Source organism: Yarrowia lipolytica, chromosome 1E (genome assembly GCF_001761485.1).
Source record: "Yarrowia lipolytica chromosome 1E, complete sequence".
Taxonomy (NCBI): Eukaryota; Fungi; Ascomycota; class Dipodascomycetes; order Dipodascales; genus Yarrowia; species Yarrowia lipolytica.
Genome location: NC_090774.1, coordinates 706,300 through 724,089, shown reverse-complemented (window position 1 = coordinate 724,089; position 17,790 = coordinate 706,300). Strand labels below are relative to the sequence as shown.

The following is a 17,790-nucleotide window of genomic DNA, read 5'->3' as shown; positions in this document are numbered from 1 at the left end:
ACCATCTTCCAGCTTACCCCACTTTGACAGGTGGCTAAACAATGCATATGGGACTATTTTGGGACCATCATCGTACTGTACCCCGGCTAATTTCGAAGAAGGTCGCCACACAACAAATACCTGTGGCGGTTCCACGAGCTGCAAAAAGGTCTCTTTCGTGATTGAAGGTTAGCCGCTCGCGCAGGCAGCCGTTGGTCGGAGATTCGGAACTACTGTAGTTAACCATGTCCGAACTGCACGGAGTACAGAAGGTATCGGTGCGAGAAGTGTAGTACAGTACATACGCTCGGGTGGCGTTAGTAGACAGGATTTTACAGGGGCGTCGAAGTATTCGTGACATTGTGAAATGATTACATAATACAATGAGGCTGTGCAGTTGCAATTGAGTAACTATTCGTGGTCTCATTTCCCCCTAAAGTCGACATATCTTCTTTGATCCGTCAACGTGCCGACGTTAAACTCTCGGCTAGCTCACTAACGCCGAAGCTAAGGTCGTTTGGATTTATTAGCGCATCTGGGCTGCATGAACCAAGGGAAACTACAACTGATGACGGATATATATAATCACCCAGTGACTTGGAAGTGTCAACCCATCAGAAACTCCAACTACACAATCACACACACACCATGACTACAATTAACTCGAAAGCACTCAATGGCTCTTTTGAGGGAGTCCCCATTGGGGAGACCATCCAGTGGAAGAACGTTCTGTACGCCGATGTCAAGCACCGGTTTGCTCCTCCTATTCTCAAGACTGACTTTGAGGGAAAGACCATCGACTGTACCGAAGACGGATACGATTGTCCCCAGCTGCCCAACAAACACGATATGCACGATGGCGAGTACAAGAGCGACGAGCTTCTGTGCACCAACCTGCGGATCGTGAAGCCCAAGGGCGACTTCAAGCACCCCCTTCCCGTCTACTTGTACATCCACGGAGGTGCCAACTTGGTTGGAAACATTTACAGCAAGCGAACCGATCCTACTCCGTTTGTGGAGCACTCTGCTGCAATCGGCAAGCCTGTCATCATGGTTGTCATTGAGTATCGACTCGGTATGCTTGGTTACTCCACCTCCAAGGATGGAAAGGGTAACTGGGGTCTGCGAGACCAGTGGACTTCAGTTCAGTGGGTTAACAAGTTCATTGGTGAATTTGGAGGAGACTCTCAGCGAGTGACTGTTGGAGGAGAGTCTTCTGGCTCAATTGGTGTCCACGCTCTTGTTCTGAAGGACGGCCTCGAGCACCATGGCGTTATCAGCCGAGCCTTCATGTCTTCCGGATCTCTGGGCTGTTTCCTTCCTCTTCCGGTTGCTTATCTTGATACTTACCGAGCCAAGGCTGCTAAGGAGCTTGGTGTTGAAGAGGCGGATCTCGATGACCCTACCAAGGTCCCTCCCTACGCTCTCGTCACGGCCGGATTCAAGATCGAATACCCCTTTGGCTTCTATGCTTACGATGACTTTTTGCCTGACAACCTGCTGCAAGCCATTCCCAAGCTCAGAACCGCTCTTGTCTCCGACAACGACTATGAGGGTTCTCTATTTGTGAAGCGAGTGGTGCCACCTGCCGAGATCGAACCTCTTCTCAACTCCTCCGAGACCGGAAAGAAGGTCAAGGATATCTACAGCATCTTGACCGGTGCCGAGGTGTGCAAGTTCCGAGGAGATAGTTTCTTTGTCGTGTCTAACGCAGAGCTACTCGGCCAACTGGAAAAGGGAGGTGTTGACGTCTACCGACAGTTCTTCGACCAGGTTGATCCCTTTGACCCTTCTCTTAGGGCCCGTCATGCTGTCGATCTTGTCTTCATGTGGAAATGTCTTCCCAACCTCCCTGAGTGGGCCATCGAACTGGCCAACAAGTACCAGACCAACCTGATCAAGTTCGTCTACGATGAGTCTCCCTGGCCCTCCGATGAGGTTGCCCTTGTTGGAAACAAGACCATCAAGTACGGTCATTACAACCCTCGAAAGCTGGCAGAGAAGCTGCTTGACCTCGACCTCAAGGAGATTCGAAAGCTTGGAGAGAATCTCACTCCTGCTGGAGAGTGGGCTATGTAGACTTATTATTTAATTAAGACATTACTGACGATTAAAGAAAAAGGATCACCCAGCCCGAAGAACTCTGAATGAGTCAGTCATTGTTCTCCATATCATGGTTGTTACAATGACTCATTCAGAATGACATTCAACATCAGTGAAGCACTTGATAGACAATGAAGATGGAAGGGGGAGACTGTTTATACATATGGGAGATTTGTAATGTAATGATGTCAGAAGAGAGAAACAACAACAAACATATGTTTTGGTACCAAGAGAGGTTTGCTAGGAAGAGGTTTGCTACAGAGTCAAGGTAATAGAGAATGGATCAATGACAAATACCACCATTCACCAGAGTGTAAAGGGGTCCCCTATGGCTTATCAGTTCCTTGTAAGGACCCTGCTCAACCACCCCCTCTCCATGAGCTCCCAACACCAGTACACGATCTCCAAGCTTCATGAGCTCATGAGAATGTGTGATGACAATCATGGTCACCTTTCGCATTTTCTTCAGCTTGAGAATGAGCTCATGAACCACCTTAGCCGAGGCATTATCCAGGGCAGAAGTACACTCGTCCAGAATTAAAATCTGAGGTTTACGAAGAAGAGCTCTAGCAATAGACAGTCGCTGAGACTGACCTCCAGAGAGAAGAGCTGTTCCCGAACCAGTCTCGTTGCCAATGACTGTGTTGTAACCATCAGACAAGGACATGATAAAGTCGTGGATACCAACAAGCTTGCAGACCCGCTCTATCTCCTCAGGGTCAGCAGCACAACCATATGTCAGGTTTGAGGTGATGGATCCGTTATAGAACGCAGCAGACTGGGTGACAACAGCTAATCGCTGTCGAAGGTAAGCAGTGTCAATGTCACGAATGTCATGTCTTCCAATTGAGACAATACCTCGTCTGTAAGGGTACAGTTTCGTCAACAGATTGGTGATGGTACTCTTTCCAGAACCCGAAGGGCCAACAATAACGACTGCCTCTTGACTGGCGACCTTCATTGAGAAGTTGTTGAGAACAGGAGCTTCCTTTCGAGATTGGTAGGAAAAGTCCACGCCTCTGAAGACGATCTCTCCATGTAGGTCAGGACATTCGGTTCCTCCATCCTCAGAAGTCTCTGCACGACCCTCGTCCATCAGAGCAAACAGTGTCTTGGTGACGTTCATGCCCTTAGACATTTGAGGAATGGTCTCTAGAGCACCCGCGGCGGTAGTCATGGCTTGAATGAGAATCACCATCACTCCCATTAGCTTCTCCATGGTGTACTCTCCGTCGTTGATCAGCTTCATACCAACCCAGAGAATGATAACCTGAAGCAGAGGAGTGAACATCTGATGGGATGCATAGGTGATAGACACCAAAAACGCTCTCATTTTGGCGTACTTCAAAACGGCATCTTCCAGCTTGATGTATTTGTGCTCGAAATAATTCTCCAGGTTAAGGATTCTCACCTCAGACACTCCAGTAACACACTCATGGATGAGACTCTGGACACGCACAATACGCTCTCTAAGACCCATTTCCCAGACGGAGGAAACGTAGGCATAGAGCTGAGAGGTAAGAAGGAAGCCTGGGAAGATGGAGAAGGACACAAGCGTCAATTTCCAGCCCTGAACCAGCGACCAGATGAAACCAACGACGCATATGGTGAAAATACTAATGACCGCTGAAAAGAAGGTGGTCACAGCCGACCGTAATTCTTCGGTCTCGTTGATAATCAGCTCGGTGATACCTGAGGAGTTTCTGTCAAAGTGGAAGGGCCCTATATCGGGCGTATCGTGATCTGAGTCCACAGCTCTGGAGAACCAGCTCATTTCTCGAGTCACAACGGTCTTGAAACTCGACTTTCGCAAAAACACAGCCCATCCATTGGCAGCTCGTTCTAGAGTATACGTGTGTAAGAAAGCCAGCGCACCCTGCAACAAAGCAATACCAATAACTATCAGACTCCATTTTACCAGTGTTTTGTTAAGAGAAGAGTCGCTCTCTCCGTTGGGCATGATTTGAGAAATCACCTGCGAAATGGTCCATCCGAACGCAGGATTGGCAGCACCTAGAAGAAACGAGAGAAGCAGACCGGAGTAGAACAAGGGCTTGTTGGGGATTGTTTTGAGCACTAGCTTAGAGAACTCAAAGTAGCCCACAGGTTTTCGTTTCCGATCTAGAACATCTCTCTGAGGTGGGGGTTTCACATCAACCCACTTCCGCACTCCTCTTGTGGTTTTCATGGGAATGTAGGTATTTCTGATCATGTTTTGGTCAAAGTCACCAATCTCGTTGACTGGTGGAGCCTCCTTATCTGCCTCCTTGGTCTGTCCTTGTTCTCTGAGCTCCTTGAAATAGCCCACATTCTCGATATCTTTTCGCAGACCGCTTTGAACAACCTCACCGTCTCTCATAAGATAGACATAGTCCCCAGACTGAATCTGAGACAACTCGTGGGTGACAACAATGGTGGTCTTGTTCTTTCGCCATTTGCGAATAGCCTCAACCATGAGTTCTCTAAATACGATATCGAGAGCAGACAAAGACTCGTCCATGATGAGAACGGGCGAGTTTCTGACGTAGGCACGAGCCAAAGCAACTCGCTGGCGTTGACCTCCGGACAGATTAGTGGTTTTGGTGTCCAGTCCAAGGGGGAGATCACATATCGTAGATGACAATAGAGCAAACTGACAAGCCTTGTCGATGTCGTGTTCAGTAGCAGACTTCCATTCTGCGCCTCTTCCCAGCTGGATGTTTTCTCGGATGGAAGTTTCAAACAGAGCTGTGGATTGTCTAACAACATTGATGCTCTCATACAGCCAACGGGTAGAAACACCTCTAGTTTCAAATCCGTCCACTCGTATCTCTCCGTCGTAGCTGTCATAAACTTGAAGGAGAAGGTTGGAGATAGTCGATTTGCCGGAACCGCTCTGACCAACCACAAACGTAGTCTGGCCCTGTTTGAACTCCAGCTTGACGTTTTTGAGAACAGGAACACCAGGACGAGTAGGGTAGGCAAAAGTGACACCGTTGAAAATGATGTTTCCATCGCACTTCTCAGGATATTGTCTAACATCTACCTTGCTGGGCTTGGCGCTGTTGATGAGCTGGTTGACGAGTCCTGCAGATACCATGGCTTTCATGATCGACATCATCTGTCCGGTGATGGAAGCAATATGGGACGTGACAGCCATTGCCGAAAAGAAACAGGTCATGACCGCTCCAGCAGTCAAGTTTCCGATTTGAACCTGCTTGGCCCCAAACCAGAAACCCTGGACGAACATGATCAGTGCAAGTACCTGCATGAACGCCTGCTGAGCAGCAGACCATGTTGTGAACTTCATGTAGCATATGGTAGCAAGATGCATCTGATACTGAAGAATCGACATTTGTTTCTTCTCGCCGTTGGAGAGCTTGACATGTTGTAGGCCGGACATAGACCAGTCAATCATGACGGAAGCGTCAGTGATAACCCCCTTGTAGTCTCTGAAGTGTCTCTGAAGACGAGGTGCCACTCCCATAGCTACCAGAACAATTATAGGTAAACCTGCCATGATCACCAATGTCAAACTCCACGAATGGTACATAGCAACTCCCATAGAGATGGCGATAGTGAGTACGTCCTTGATAGCGAAGGCGATAGCAGAGCAACAGGCCCCCTGAATATCTTCAATATTTCGAAAGGCAACATTGAGGCTGCCCTGTACTCCCTGGTTGTGGTCGTACCAGGCCATGGACTTGTACTTGACAAATGTATCTTTGATCTTGCGGGAGAGTCGCAGCAGCTGCCTGTCTCCGTAATATATGAAGGCAATGTTGGAAAAGAAGTCGGTGCAAAAACCCAGAAATACCAGACCCAACGACATGCCACAGTATTTTCCAATCTCTGCCATGAACTTGTTCTCCAGAGTTCCCTTCATATGCTTAGCTAAGGTGTCGAAAATCTTGCCCATAAGCACTGTCTGTAGCGGTCCCACACCAGCCTCTAGCGCACAGCACACAATTCCAACAAAGATGTATGGAAGATCGCTCTTTATTGTGAACTTGAAGACTGAACATGGCTCAGCTGGCTTGTCGAACTCTGTGTAGGGTGGTAGAGAAGATTCGGGTATAGACTCCTCCGAGACGGACCCCGCGATGGACTCCATCTCAATCGAGTTTTTGTAGTCGTTTTTCATGGTTGTGTGTGTTTGGAGGAGCTCTCAAATCCCCGGGCATTTTTCTATATGAGCTCATTGGCTTGTTTAGAGTAGATGATTGAGTTTCTATTGACTCGTCCAAAAGTGGTTTGCAGAGAGCATGCGTGTGACATGAGGTGATGAAGAGGGCAAAATTCAGTAATGCGCGAAAAGTGACAAATAAAATGATGATGGTGTGCCATCAACTTGATACATGACCTTCCTCCCCCCAAAATTATAAAAGTTCATTAGACTGCTTTTGGACATACAAGAATCCTGTTTCTGTCAATGAATAGATCTCACCGTGTGGCAGAACAGACAAGATGCATCGTATTGCGTGAAACAGACACGGCAGATCCGAATACAGACGAGATATGATACACAAATATACGACAAATATACGAGTGCTGTATGTGCGAATGAGCAATGACCTTCTTCTGGGCAGTATTACGAAGTTTCCCTGAAGGTCATGCTTATGATAACCAGCCCAAGGTTGGTGGCAGGTGCTACAGTAAATAAAGTAGCTCCTGGACTTGAAAGGTCCCTAATGTAGTAGCGAGCGGTCGTACGATAGTGGTTTAAAGAGTATGTATAGGACTATCACCATCTGTAATAATTGAGACCTAAACAAGTACCGCTCATCATTCAAAATCTCATTCAATCTAACATCTGTCTACAACTTGGCCTTGTCGAGTCCAAGAACAACGTCATTCTCTCGCTGACGGAGCAGTCGTCTGAGAATCTTGCCACTGGCATTCTTGGGAACAGCATCCAGAACAACCACACCTCCATGAAGTTGTTTATACTTGGGCACCTGGGCGTCCATCCACTTTTTGATCTCCACTGCATCAAACTTGGGATCTCGAAGCACCACGAACGCCCGGGGAGCCTCAGTGCCCTTCTCCACCTGCTGAACACCAATTACAGCAGCATCTGCTACCTGGGGATGGCCCAGCAGAATATCCTCCAGCTCAGCAGGAGCAACCTGCTTACTCATGCTCTTGATCATCTCTTTGGTTCGATCTACAATCATGTACCGGCCCAGAGTATCAACTAGAGCAACATCACCAGTTCGGAACCACCGCTTCATGTAGAAGGGCATGTTGGAAGTGTAGTCAGTGGCGTCGACAAACGACTCAGCGTTGGCCTCGTCGTTCTTATGGTAACCATCCATAATCTGGGGACCTCGAAGCCACAACTCACCGGTGGGAAGGTTCCCCTTCTTTAGCTCGGCCTCCAACTGAGACAGGTCCTTAAGCTCATATGCAGGCTGATCAACTCCGTCCTCCGACACGATTCGTGCCTGGGTGTTGGGAACCAGCTTTCCACATGACCGAGCATGTCGCTCAGGATCGTTGGGATCGAAAGTAGAAACCACAGGGGAGGTTTCAGTGAGACCGTAGCCCTGAACAATTTTGAGACCTCCAAACTCGTTTTCTCCAGAAGCAGTTCCCGCAAGGCGCTTGTTGCAAGCCTCAATGACGTTGGCACCCAGAGGAGCAGCTCCAGAAGACACGTATCGAAGGTGTTCCCTCAGCGAAGGAATGTACTTCTCAACAGCAGGGTGTTTAGCCAGAACGACAATGATGGGAGGAACAAGGGCGTACATGTTAACCTTGTACTTTTGTTGGGCCTCGAGGATCTCAATGAGGTCAAATTTGGAGTGGAAGACTGTGGTGGCTCCTGATTTTGGCATGGCAATCAGGAACTTGGCGAGACCATAGACATGGTTAACAGGGATAATGGCTCCTGCAATCTGCTCAGATCCTGCAATTGAAGGTGCAGCTCGCTTGGAGAGCTCGGCAGAACTCGCCATGTTGAAATGCGACAATCGGACGGCCTTAGGAAGACCTCCGGAGGTGCCTGAAGACATGCCCAGGTATGCGATTCTCGAGTAAGACTCCTCAGGAGAAAGTGTCACCTTCTTTGTGGACTGGATTTTGTGGCTCTGAACAAACTCTGCCCGTTCAATCAGACCCTCAAACTCCACAATCTTGACTGGTACCACAATCTGAGCTAGCGCCTCTCGCACAACCTTGAAGACGGGTCGAGTGTACACGATCAGAGAAGCTCCGGTGAGATTGATCTGGTTGACGAGCTCCGCCACAGTGTATCCAGCCGAGCCAGGTGACACTGTCGCACCCAGATCAAGTGCGGCAAAATGCAGAGACGTAATAAACAGGTGGTTGGGCACGAGGGTGATCATGACGTCTCCAAGAGCTGGATCGGTGGTGTTGGCATTGAAAGGACACAGATTGTTGTCATGGTGGAGGAGTGCTCTAAACTTGTCGGCGTAGTCCCACACTTGTTTCTGTGTCAGTTGTTGGCCAGTTTTCGCATCGATACAACAGGGCTTAGAGTCGTCGTCAGCAAATCCTCCAGATCGCACAAAGTCGGTGATGTTGCCCCGAAACGTCTGTGACAGAGGAACGTCTTCAACACGCGACAGGTGGTGGATCGGATTGGGGTTGGAGCTTGGCGCGACTGACATTGTTGCTGGTGTGCTTGCAGTTATAGAGAGAGAGTCAATAAGTTGCCTTTAAGTACCACTTCAGAAGGTGGGCGGAATAACCTTTTAGAGTCTGCGTCTGTGGGGGGAGTCGAGAGAGTCTAAATGACTATCAAACACGACTCTTTGGAAGGATACCACACATGTTACATGTGCATCCGACGCATTTATTGAGTCATGTAGAGTCACGTAAATAGATCTGCATGCACTGTGCAGATACAGCCCCCTTAATGTGCAAAATTCTCCGTTTTGCCACCCCTAAACGTCACCAAGACATCCCACAGCATCCCCCAAATGTCTTTCCCCACTTGCGGGGAAGACGAACCTTGGTTATAAATCAAGGTGCGAAGCTGCGTCCGGTGATGCAGCGGATATGCGTGTTCCAGAGCTCCACCTTACGTCACGTGACCCCAGAGAAGACAGTACCGTGTCCATTGAGCAAATCTTGTTCCTTTTTTGTGCGACACGCATGTGAACGCCGTTTTCGCTGGGCCTATCGTGTCCCCAACGGTAGATTTACGCACTCAGACAAGCATCTGGTTCGAGCTTCTCCGAAACTTTATCTTAAAGCCGATGTATGAGAGAGGAGCTGCACAGAACGTATTGTAGGTCAGTTGTTGAGTGAGTATGTACATGGTGCGGATGAGAGAGCCGAGGCAATGGAAATACTTGGAGTGTTCTTTGAGGTGTTTACCGAAGATGATCTTCAGTAGTGGTTTACAGGGTTACATTTGTAGATCCAGAACGTTTGAGATCCCATCTCAACAAGGTGTGATCTACACCAAGTATTCCACTACTTATTTTACGTGTAATATCTCATTATTTGACACTTTTCTTTGGAGTGAAGTATCTACAGTAGCTACAATAAGAAGTGAAATTCATTTCAAATGCTTGTCCCCCCCTAATCACTCACCATGCACACTCTATCACACACAACTCAATCAATCAGTATTTTATTATCTCTCACGTAATGAGCTCGTATCTTATATAATTCTTCGCATCAGCGCATCTACTTGCTGAAATGAAGCTCAAACTTCATCCACTGTCGCCATTGAATGGCCTGGACGCTCTGGTTAGCCAGTCCGTAGGTCAGAGGGCAGAAGAAGAGGAAGCAGGCGGTCAGCAGAATGAGAACAGTGATGGTGGCCAAATGGAGAGGCTTGTTCTTTCGCTGGGTGTACTCCAGATCCTTCTTGGAAGCGTTGGCCTCCTCGTCGAGTCGGTCGAACTCACCAAAGATGAAATCGAAGCCGGCACCGGCAAGCAGAGCAGCGCACAGATGAGCGGGAAGGTAATGATGCAGGAACTTCTGTCGACCCATGAGGAAGAAGGGGAAGAAATGTGTGCTCCAGGCAAGGAAGAAGAAGCCCATGGAGTGGTAGAGCTTTGAGGAAGCTCGTCGGCCAAAGGTGGTGATCTGTCGTTTTCGCATAAACTGGTCGGCAGCAATCGCGCCAACAAACAGAGCAATGACAATGTCCTCAATGTACCAGCCGACAAAGTTACCGTGGAAGTAGATCTGGGCTCGGTTGGGAGCGTTAGTCCAGAAAGACACACCTCGAATGAGGAAGGGCCAAGTGATGGGCTCGGAGGCGTAGGGGTGAGAGGCGGTCAGAGCGTTGTTCTCTCGGAACATGGTTCCCTGAAGCTCAAGGTACTTTTGCAGGAAGGGGATCTGACGGGTCTTCTTGGGGGTGAAGGCCGCTCGCTCAGGAGACAGACCGACAATCTCGTCGAAGGTCCAGGTGTTAGTGGGGTCCTGGGTATTCTTATTTCCGTTGATCTCAAACTGGCCAAAGCCCCACTCGGGGAGCAGTTTACTGTGAGACCACATGGCGACCTTGGTCTTGTCGTGGATCAGCTTGAACTCGGCGGCCTTGGTTCGCACGTTGTTGGACTTGCCAGTGTTGAGTCGCACCTCGAAGATGGTCTCGTTGTATCGCTCGGCAGCAACCTCGGGAGACACAGTCGTGAACTCCTGGTTGGTGGGGAAGTAAGGAGAGGCCACGTCGTGGGTCAGAAGGTAGGTGTTGGTGGCAAGGTGTCGGAATCGGACCTTGTTCGATCCGTAGACAGGGTGGCCAACTCGCTGGTCCTCGGGGAAGTCTTTCTCGGGGAGGATCTGCCAGGCATTGTTAGGATCAGCAGTGGAGTATCCAGTCACCTGCTGGCCCTGGGACGAAATTCGACCATCCTCGTATCGCAGAGGGTATCGGGCATCGTGGGAGTGCAGCAGAGCGCCGGTTGACTTGTGTTTAAACCGCACAATGTCGTAGAACTCGACGTCTCGGGCCTGCTGGGCCAGGAAGTTATCTCCCAGAGTCTCCTGGAAGTCAGGGGACATGAAAGCGTCTCCGGGGCCAGATCGGTTCAGAACCACAAAGTGGACCTGGAACCAGGCGAGATAGATAACAAAGGGAACAAGGATGAGAGCGTAGGCTCGAGCTCCAAAGTGCCAAAGGAAGTCCTTCATCGAGAGACCAGACTTCTCGTAATCCAGCAGCAGCCACAGATCGTAAACGACGGCGCCGCCAACGGCCATGAAGGTAAAGACTCCGACATACTTGGTGGAGATGGTGCAGGAGAGGGCGATACCGGTGGAGAAGAGCCACGTCCACCAGGCTAGAGAGAAGGGGGACTTTCGCTGGTTGGAGAACCGCACGTAGCAGAAGAGCGACAGGGCCACGGAGATGTTGAGGGTGGCATCTAGCAGAATCAGTCGCGAGTCGTTGATATGGGCGTTATCCAGACACACAATGGCGGCTCCAATGGTGCAAGCAGCCACGGAGTAGCCAGAGTACTGGAGGGTCTTGAAGATAATGGGGACGGTCAGGGAGCCCAGGGAGGCCGAAAGCGCTCGGTAGGCGACATAGGGAACGTTGTTGGTGATGTAGTTCTCGCCAATGTTCTCAAACTTGAAGGATCCGTCGTAGCCGATCAGCCAGCCAACAGCAGCAATAAGCAGCTTGGCGAAGGGAGGATGGAGATCAAAGAAATAGGTTCGCTGGAGGTAGTAGGAGGCAAACTTGCCAAAGTGGACCTCGTCAAACACCACTTCGTCGGGGTGCGAGAGCATGATGAATCGGGTCAGAAACGCCAGCAGAGTCAGCACCAGGTTGGCCTGGAAGTACTTGGCATTGGACTTCTTTTTGGGCTTGACCATCACTTTGGGGGTGGAGTCGGCTGCCGCAGGCTCGGCAGCCACCCCGCCCTTGCGATTTCTCAATTCCGCCATCTTGTTGTGTGTAGCTGTGTGGAAAAAAAAACGAATCCCGATACGTGTGAAAGTGAAAGATGGCCAGAAGTCTAACCGAGACGCGTACCAAACTTTAAGAATATGACACGTAAGGGGATGATGCAGGGAGGATGGCTACATGGTGGGGAGGTGGTGGGTGTGAAAAAGCTGTATTATTGAATAATTGGCGTCTTATCAGGCTTTCCAAATGCCAAAAATTTGCTTGCTAGCGCCCAATAGAGCCTTGAGGAGCTTCAGCTCTCTTCAAAGCCAGTTGTTGTACTTGCCCAGCCACTAAGCTCTGACTAACATTACTGTACTGTATGTACAGTGGAGTGGTTGTGTAAGTGAAGGTGGTGGCATACATTATTGGTGTTGACTTCGTTGCTGTCACATGGTTGCCTCGCTTGACCTCTCATTTCCTGTCCGAGCTCGCCATTAAACGCCTCACACGGCTACTACTGTACATACTGTAGCAGGTTCCCTGAACGTCCTGAACGCTGAAGTGCGGGACAGTTACAGCGGTTTGACAGGTAGCTGGAATAATCAATATAGTTTGCCCAGGATTTCCAAATTACGAGGAGATTAATGACCGGAAATGGATCATATAGGTTTGTGCAGTATGTACTAACTTGCTTGACCGGGTGCGCAATTGCAACAACTGAATGTCCACATGGCCAACAAAATGAACGAATATGGGTTAACAATACGATTACAGTACTTGTACCATTCAACAATTCTATAATGAAGCTACTGTAAATCCATTCACCCACTTCAACAATGTGGAATCTATAGGATAATACAATTAATGTATGCAGCTCAGACAACGAGACAACGATTAAGATAACTATAGTGCAATTCGTGACCTTGTTAAACGGCACTTACTGTACATTATTATTACTACTCGTGTTGGGGATTCACTACAAGGGGCCTGCAACAACATTCTTGTTCCTACAGCAACTACACACTCACTAGCACACTGTTATCTAAATGTATTTGCTCTGGACTTCATCTACAACTTGGAGTCTCTGTTGGTAATGAGATCTGCAAACTCCTGGTCGATCATTCGCTTTCGAACGGTCTTGATGTTCTTCTCTCGATCCTCGACCCACTGGAAGTAGTTCTTCTTGATGAAGGGGACAAAGGCCTCAGCAATAGCCTTGGGCTGCTCATAGGGGACCAGATGGCTGCCGGGGACCATCAGGAACTCGTCTCCGGGCTTCATGATTCGAGGGTAATACTCCTCAAAGATGCCAATGAAGGAATCTTGAGCACATAGGAACATCTTGGGCACGGCGATTTTGAGAAGATCGTTGAACACTTCGTGGGGCTCTTCTCGCTCAAAAGGCACCTCGGCGTTGGGGTTCTTGCTTCGCTGCACAAACAGGTGGGTCTCGGCATGCTTATCGGTAGACAGAGTGACTCCTCGCTCGTTAGGATAGAGGTGTGTAGGCAGCTCTCGGAAACCGTACTTGAGGTACAGACCAAAAGCTCGAGGGTCCCAGTTCTTGAAGGCAGGGTTCTTGGCGAACTTGTTCTTGACTGTCTCCAGATCGGGCCAGATGTCTCGTCGCTTGTAGGACTGGGCGGCGTACGAGTCTCGCATGTCGATTCGAGCCTCATCGGGCAGAAGCATAGCCTCCAGACCCAGCACCATGCAGAAGTAGTGGGGGTTCTGCTCGGCGAGAGAGAACACAATGTTGCCTCCCACAGAGTGGCCCATTCCGATAAGAGGACCGCTCATCATAAGAGGGTGCTTGCCGAATCGGAGATAAGAGAGACCCGAAAGCAGATCTCGGGGACCATCGTTCCACTCGTACGTGTCTCCTAGAAACTTTTCGTTGATAATGTTGGAGTTGCACTGATTGACGGCCTCGAAGGCAATGATACCGTTGAGCTGGATGCTGTTGTCCTTGAGCAGGCTGTACAGATCCTCAAAGAAGGGGATCAAGGCCTCTCGGGGCATTCCGTTGGCGGCGTGGAAAATGAGGGTGGGAGAGCCCTTGAGGGGTTTGGTCAACTCCTTGGGCTCGTAAATAGCAGCCTGAACGATGAGACGGTCGTCAGGGTGCATGGTGGAGGTGGGATGGTTCCGGGGGTAAGCCGCGGGACAATTGACGTAGGTCTTCTTGAAAATAACTTCTTCGGCCATGGTGTGTATGGTGTGTGTGGTGTGTGTGGTGGTGGTTATGACAAATGAGAAGTATGTCAGTGGCGATGTGTGTAGGGTTTGTGGTACTTCGTGTAATACAGAAGGCGGTAACGTGTGAGCTAAGCTTTTTGTGTTAAACGTCGTTTGTGTCGGCTCTGTGTTGTTTCTAGTGTTGTTTCTGAGATCCAACCAGTTGTGCTGTCCGACTATATTTCTGGTGTCCTGGCAGCGATATTTATAAAGCCCGTTTCTTGGTCTACCCCAGACTCGGATAAAAGTTGCGATGCACCCCGCTTGACTGCTCGAGCATAAAACGGCGTAAAGCTTATTTGGGAGCCGAGGTTCAGCTGAAAGCGTGGAGAGGGGAGTGTGAACCGGTATACACCATTAGCGGCGCGGGTGAAATAAATAGCGAATTAAATATCCACCGTAGGAAAGTGGCTCCAAACGACTCACGTGACCCCAGAAAAACATCCATATACTCCTTGTATGCCCGTTGACACCACAATGTTCCCCGCTTCAAAAAACTCTTAAACCCGCTGTTGCAGAATCCAAGCACACATGAAAAAGATCCGAGTCCATCAGAGCCGGAACATGGCAAAATAGTCCGGGTATTGACTGAAACAGCAGTTAGCCTCACGTACCGAGGTAGCCGCATGGAGAAAGGGGAAAAATCCAAGGAAATTTGCTCAAAGATAAGCGACTATGGAGGCCATCTCGTTAAGAGTGCTTAGTCACTGCAAGGGCCATTGAGAGTAGCGCCATTTGTGATCTGACAATGTCTGAAAGTATTACAATGTCCCAGATACAGCCAATTCATCTTCCTAGCATACTGTTTACACTCACCCATATTAAGAAGCATGCATAGGGCACAGCAGCCCGTGTCCATTTTTCCGTCAAAAAAGGCTTTTCCACTAACACCGTTGGAGAGATCGTCTTCGGTTGTTGCGGCGACGGGGCGACTTGGCGGAGGGAACGTGATAAGACTCGATTCACATGGAAAGTGTGGGGTATGAGTGGACCGAGGGAATTGATCTTGTAAGCTATATCGCAACATTGTGGCTGATCATGTTGCAAGAAGTCTCATGAGACAAACAGAAACGATACCGACCCGTTGCCGAGAACGTGAAGTCGAAATAGGTACTTGTGCATACTGTGCAGTTCATTTTCTCATACCTAACTTGCCGATGTGGGGGTCGCAGTGCCATTTAGAGGCATTACAGTGTCAATAAGCCTGCTTCACGAACTAATGTCTTCAATTTTGCCATACGGTAGCTGTATTTACATGTTCTTGAGTATGCCGTGCCTTTCAAACTTCTACAAGTCAATCGAATGGACTCTTAGATATCAACTACACAATCCCGTGTAGTCAATGAGGTGGAAGATACGTGTATGTACCTGGGACACACCAAACCGGAGTACGCACAAAGCTCAGGCACGGAGAACACAGAATCGTAGGTGACGAGTCAAGGATTGATCTGTAACCTCGGCTTTGATTTTCACACATGATCAACTGCGTTTATATCGCAATTCAATCAGCATCGCTCTTCAAATCGATCGGCTGAAATTCGGCTAACCAGCGTGCAACTTCTAAAACCATGCCCAGGATACACATGTGAATCTTGAGCCTTCAATGATAGACGGCACTGGAGGAAAAGTATACAAAGACAACAAAGGAATGCGGTGTTTCTAGATGTGGGTGAATTTTCAGCAAGAAACACCATCAATCCCCATTCCCTGTCGGAACCGAATGAGGGTGAATGTGCTTTCCAGGTATGGTGTTTCCGTTATAAGGGACAACAGAAGTTGATGTTACATGATGTGACATACTCCGAGGCACAGACACATGGCATGCTGTTCAACTTGGTTTTGCAACATCTCTTCACAACAGAATGACACTCGATTACAAATAAAAACGACGATGGGCTGTGGATCATATCCGATACTTCGAAAACAAAACCATTTGTCCATTGAAACTACTCTCAAATTGACTTAAGGACACTATGCGAGACTCTGGCAATCCCACTCTCACCTTATGCCTTCACTGAACTAATGTTTGCTTGTCTAAATGTCTTTCCAAGGCACAGCCCACCCAAGGTCGTTATTATTACACTAACAGATTCAGCAAGCAACTCAAGTATATAACTGCCAACTTTTCAAACCTCTCCCGCCTAAGATATCCATTGAGCTCTTCTGTGTCTTCACAACACATCGGACAAACACCGGCGATTTTTCGTGGTATTGTCTACACTACCTAGTCCAGTCGCCCAAAATTCTATAAACTCCAACTTCGAGACAAATAAAACAAACGATTTGTTGTTTTTTTAAACATTTCACAGAAACTAACAAAGATCTAGAACCCCACCAGAATCGGGCATTGTTACAATAGTCTGCACCCGTGCATAATCAGATAACCTTAACATAATATGACTGGGAATAAGGTTTGCTTGTTATATAGGTTACCAGAACTGTGCGGTTGCCTTTCGCTACTCAGTTCGATTCCTCGGCGACACCCAGAACGCAACTACTCGTAGTGTACCTGTAGAAACGTCAATATCTTCTTTACGGTCAAGAGACTCATTTCTGTTGCTGCTGCGTCTCACAGACTGCCGCTCACATTTCAACATCTCGTCTTCTGAAGAGTGTGTGAGCTTTCTTCGGTTTTTCCTGGGCGAGCCACCAGATGAAGCTGGAGACGAATGAAGGTGGTCATGTGTTGGAGAAGAGCGACTTCACCATGGGTTCGGCGATGTGACTGTAGATATTCCTCTTCGAATTCGTAAGCGTCAAAAGCGTTATCGTACCGTTCTAAAGAGAATGAAGGGATTGCTTCCACACCACCAGAGGCATGCGATAAGTTTGAAGACTCATAGTTATTCCAATTGACGTTTGATGGTTCAGGATACCTCCCCATTGAAATGATGTTTTTCAGTTGAAGTTGGGCGAGCTTCCGTAAATGGTTCTGACGTAGGGGAGCTTAGATTACAGTAAGTGGACGCGAATAACATCTGTGTGGGAGACTCACCCACAGACAGAGAGCTGATTTGAAGATTAAAGAATGGTTCCAAGGGAGCATGGAGAATTTAATCCCTCGTCAATACAGATGAGGGAGATCTTCGATAGTTGCAGCTACAGACGACTCTTCAAGTTACGTGGTTCAATCTCCTCTTTGCTGTAGACGAAACACTTACTCTGACTCTTTCAGAATTCCAACTCCTTCATATGAACGGAAGGTGTTGGGAAAACTTGAGCTATAAAGTCCGCTTTGTGGTTTACAAAGAACTTCAGCCCAACTCCTTTCTCTGCTGCTTGGATCTTGAACTTGGTGTTACCTTCCATTGCGCCGACTTTCTTGACGGCCGAGGGTGGGGATCTAATAGCTGTGTACACCATGGCGACAGCAGTTTTAACTGTCTTTTTGGTGTTTTTCGTAGCAACTTTCTTCTTGAGTTTGGTTGTTTTTTTTTTTTTTTTTTTTTTTTTTTTTTGAAGGAGTACCGAAGAAGTCCAGTAGACACAACAGACACTTGTTGATGCTGGTGAAACCGACGAAGAATGAACTCGTAGTGAGAGTGCCGAATGAACACAGATTGAAAGATGGAAATGAGGTGATGGTCATGTTGCGACAGATATAGAGTGTACCGACTGGTACACCGAACTACAGTAATCGCTTAGAAGTAGCTCCACAG

At 48.4% G+C, this 17,790-nt stretch overlaps 6 protein-coding genes across 6 annotated transcripts; 1 reads left to right on the top strand and 5 right to left on the bottom strand.

The window, feature by feature from the left end:
- Positions 1-627: 627 nt before the first annotated feature.
- On the top strand, positions 628-2,058 carry YALI1_E07234g (uncharacterized protein; the record flags this gene model as incomplete). The annotated part of the gene is made up of 1 exon (XM_503610.3): positions 628-2,058. The coding sequence occupies one exon, from the start codon at positions 628-630 to the stop codon at positions 2,056-2,058; it is 1,431 nt and encodes a 476-aa protein (XP_503610.3).
- Positions 2,059-2,365: 307 nt separating this feature from the next.
- Positions 2,366-6,205, bottom strand: YALI1_E07178g (uncharacterized protein; the record flags this gene model as incomplete). Its single annotated transcript, XM_503609.3, has 1 exon — positions 2,366-6,205. One exon carries the CDS (start codon positions 6,203-6,205, stop codon positions 2,366-2,368), a length of 3,840 nt encoding a protein of 1,279 aa, XP_503609.3.
- A 673-nt stretch (positions 6,206-6,878) lies between these two features.
- On the bottom strand, positions 6,879-8,696 carry YALI1_E07153g (uncharacterized protein; the record flags this gene model as incomplete). The annotated part of the gene is made up of 1 exon (XM_503608.1): positions 6,879-8,696. One exon carries the CDS (start codon positions 8,694-8,696, stop codon positions 6,879-6,881), a length of 1,818 nt encoding a protein of 605 aa, XP_503608.1.
- Positions 8,697-9,723: 1,027 nt separating this feature from the next.
- Positions 9,724-11,949, bottom strand: YALI1_E07121g (uncharacterized protein; the record flags this gene model as incomplete). The annotated part of the gene is made up of 1 exon (XM_503607.3): positions 9,724-11,949. One exon carries the CDS (start codon positions 11,947-11,949, stop codon positions 9,724-9,726), a length of 2,226 nt encoding a protein of 741 aa, XP_503607.1.
- Positions 11,950-12,961: 1,012 nt separating this feature from the next.
- On the bottom strand, positions 12,962-14,101 carry YALI1_E07099g (uncharacterized protein; the record flags this gene model as incomplete). Its single annotated transcript, XM_503606.3, has 1 exon — positions 12,962-14,101. One exon carries the CDS (start codon positions 14,099-14,101, stop codon positions 12,962-12,964), a length of 1,140 nt encoding a protein of 379 aa, XP_503606.3.
- A 3,201-nt stretch (positions 14,102-17,302) lies between these two features.
- Positions 17,303-17,494, bottom strand: YALI1_E07065g (uncharacterized protein; the record flags this gene model as incomplete). The annotated part of the gene is made up of 1 exon (XM_068282912.1): positions 17,303-17,494. One exon carries the CDS (start codon positions 17,492-17,494, stop codon positions 17,303-17,305), a length of 192 nt encoding a protein of 63 aa, XP_068139013.1.
- Positions 17,495-17,790: the final 296 nt, after the last annotated feature.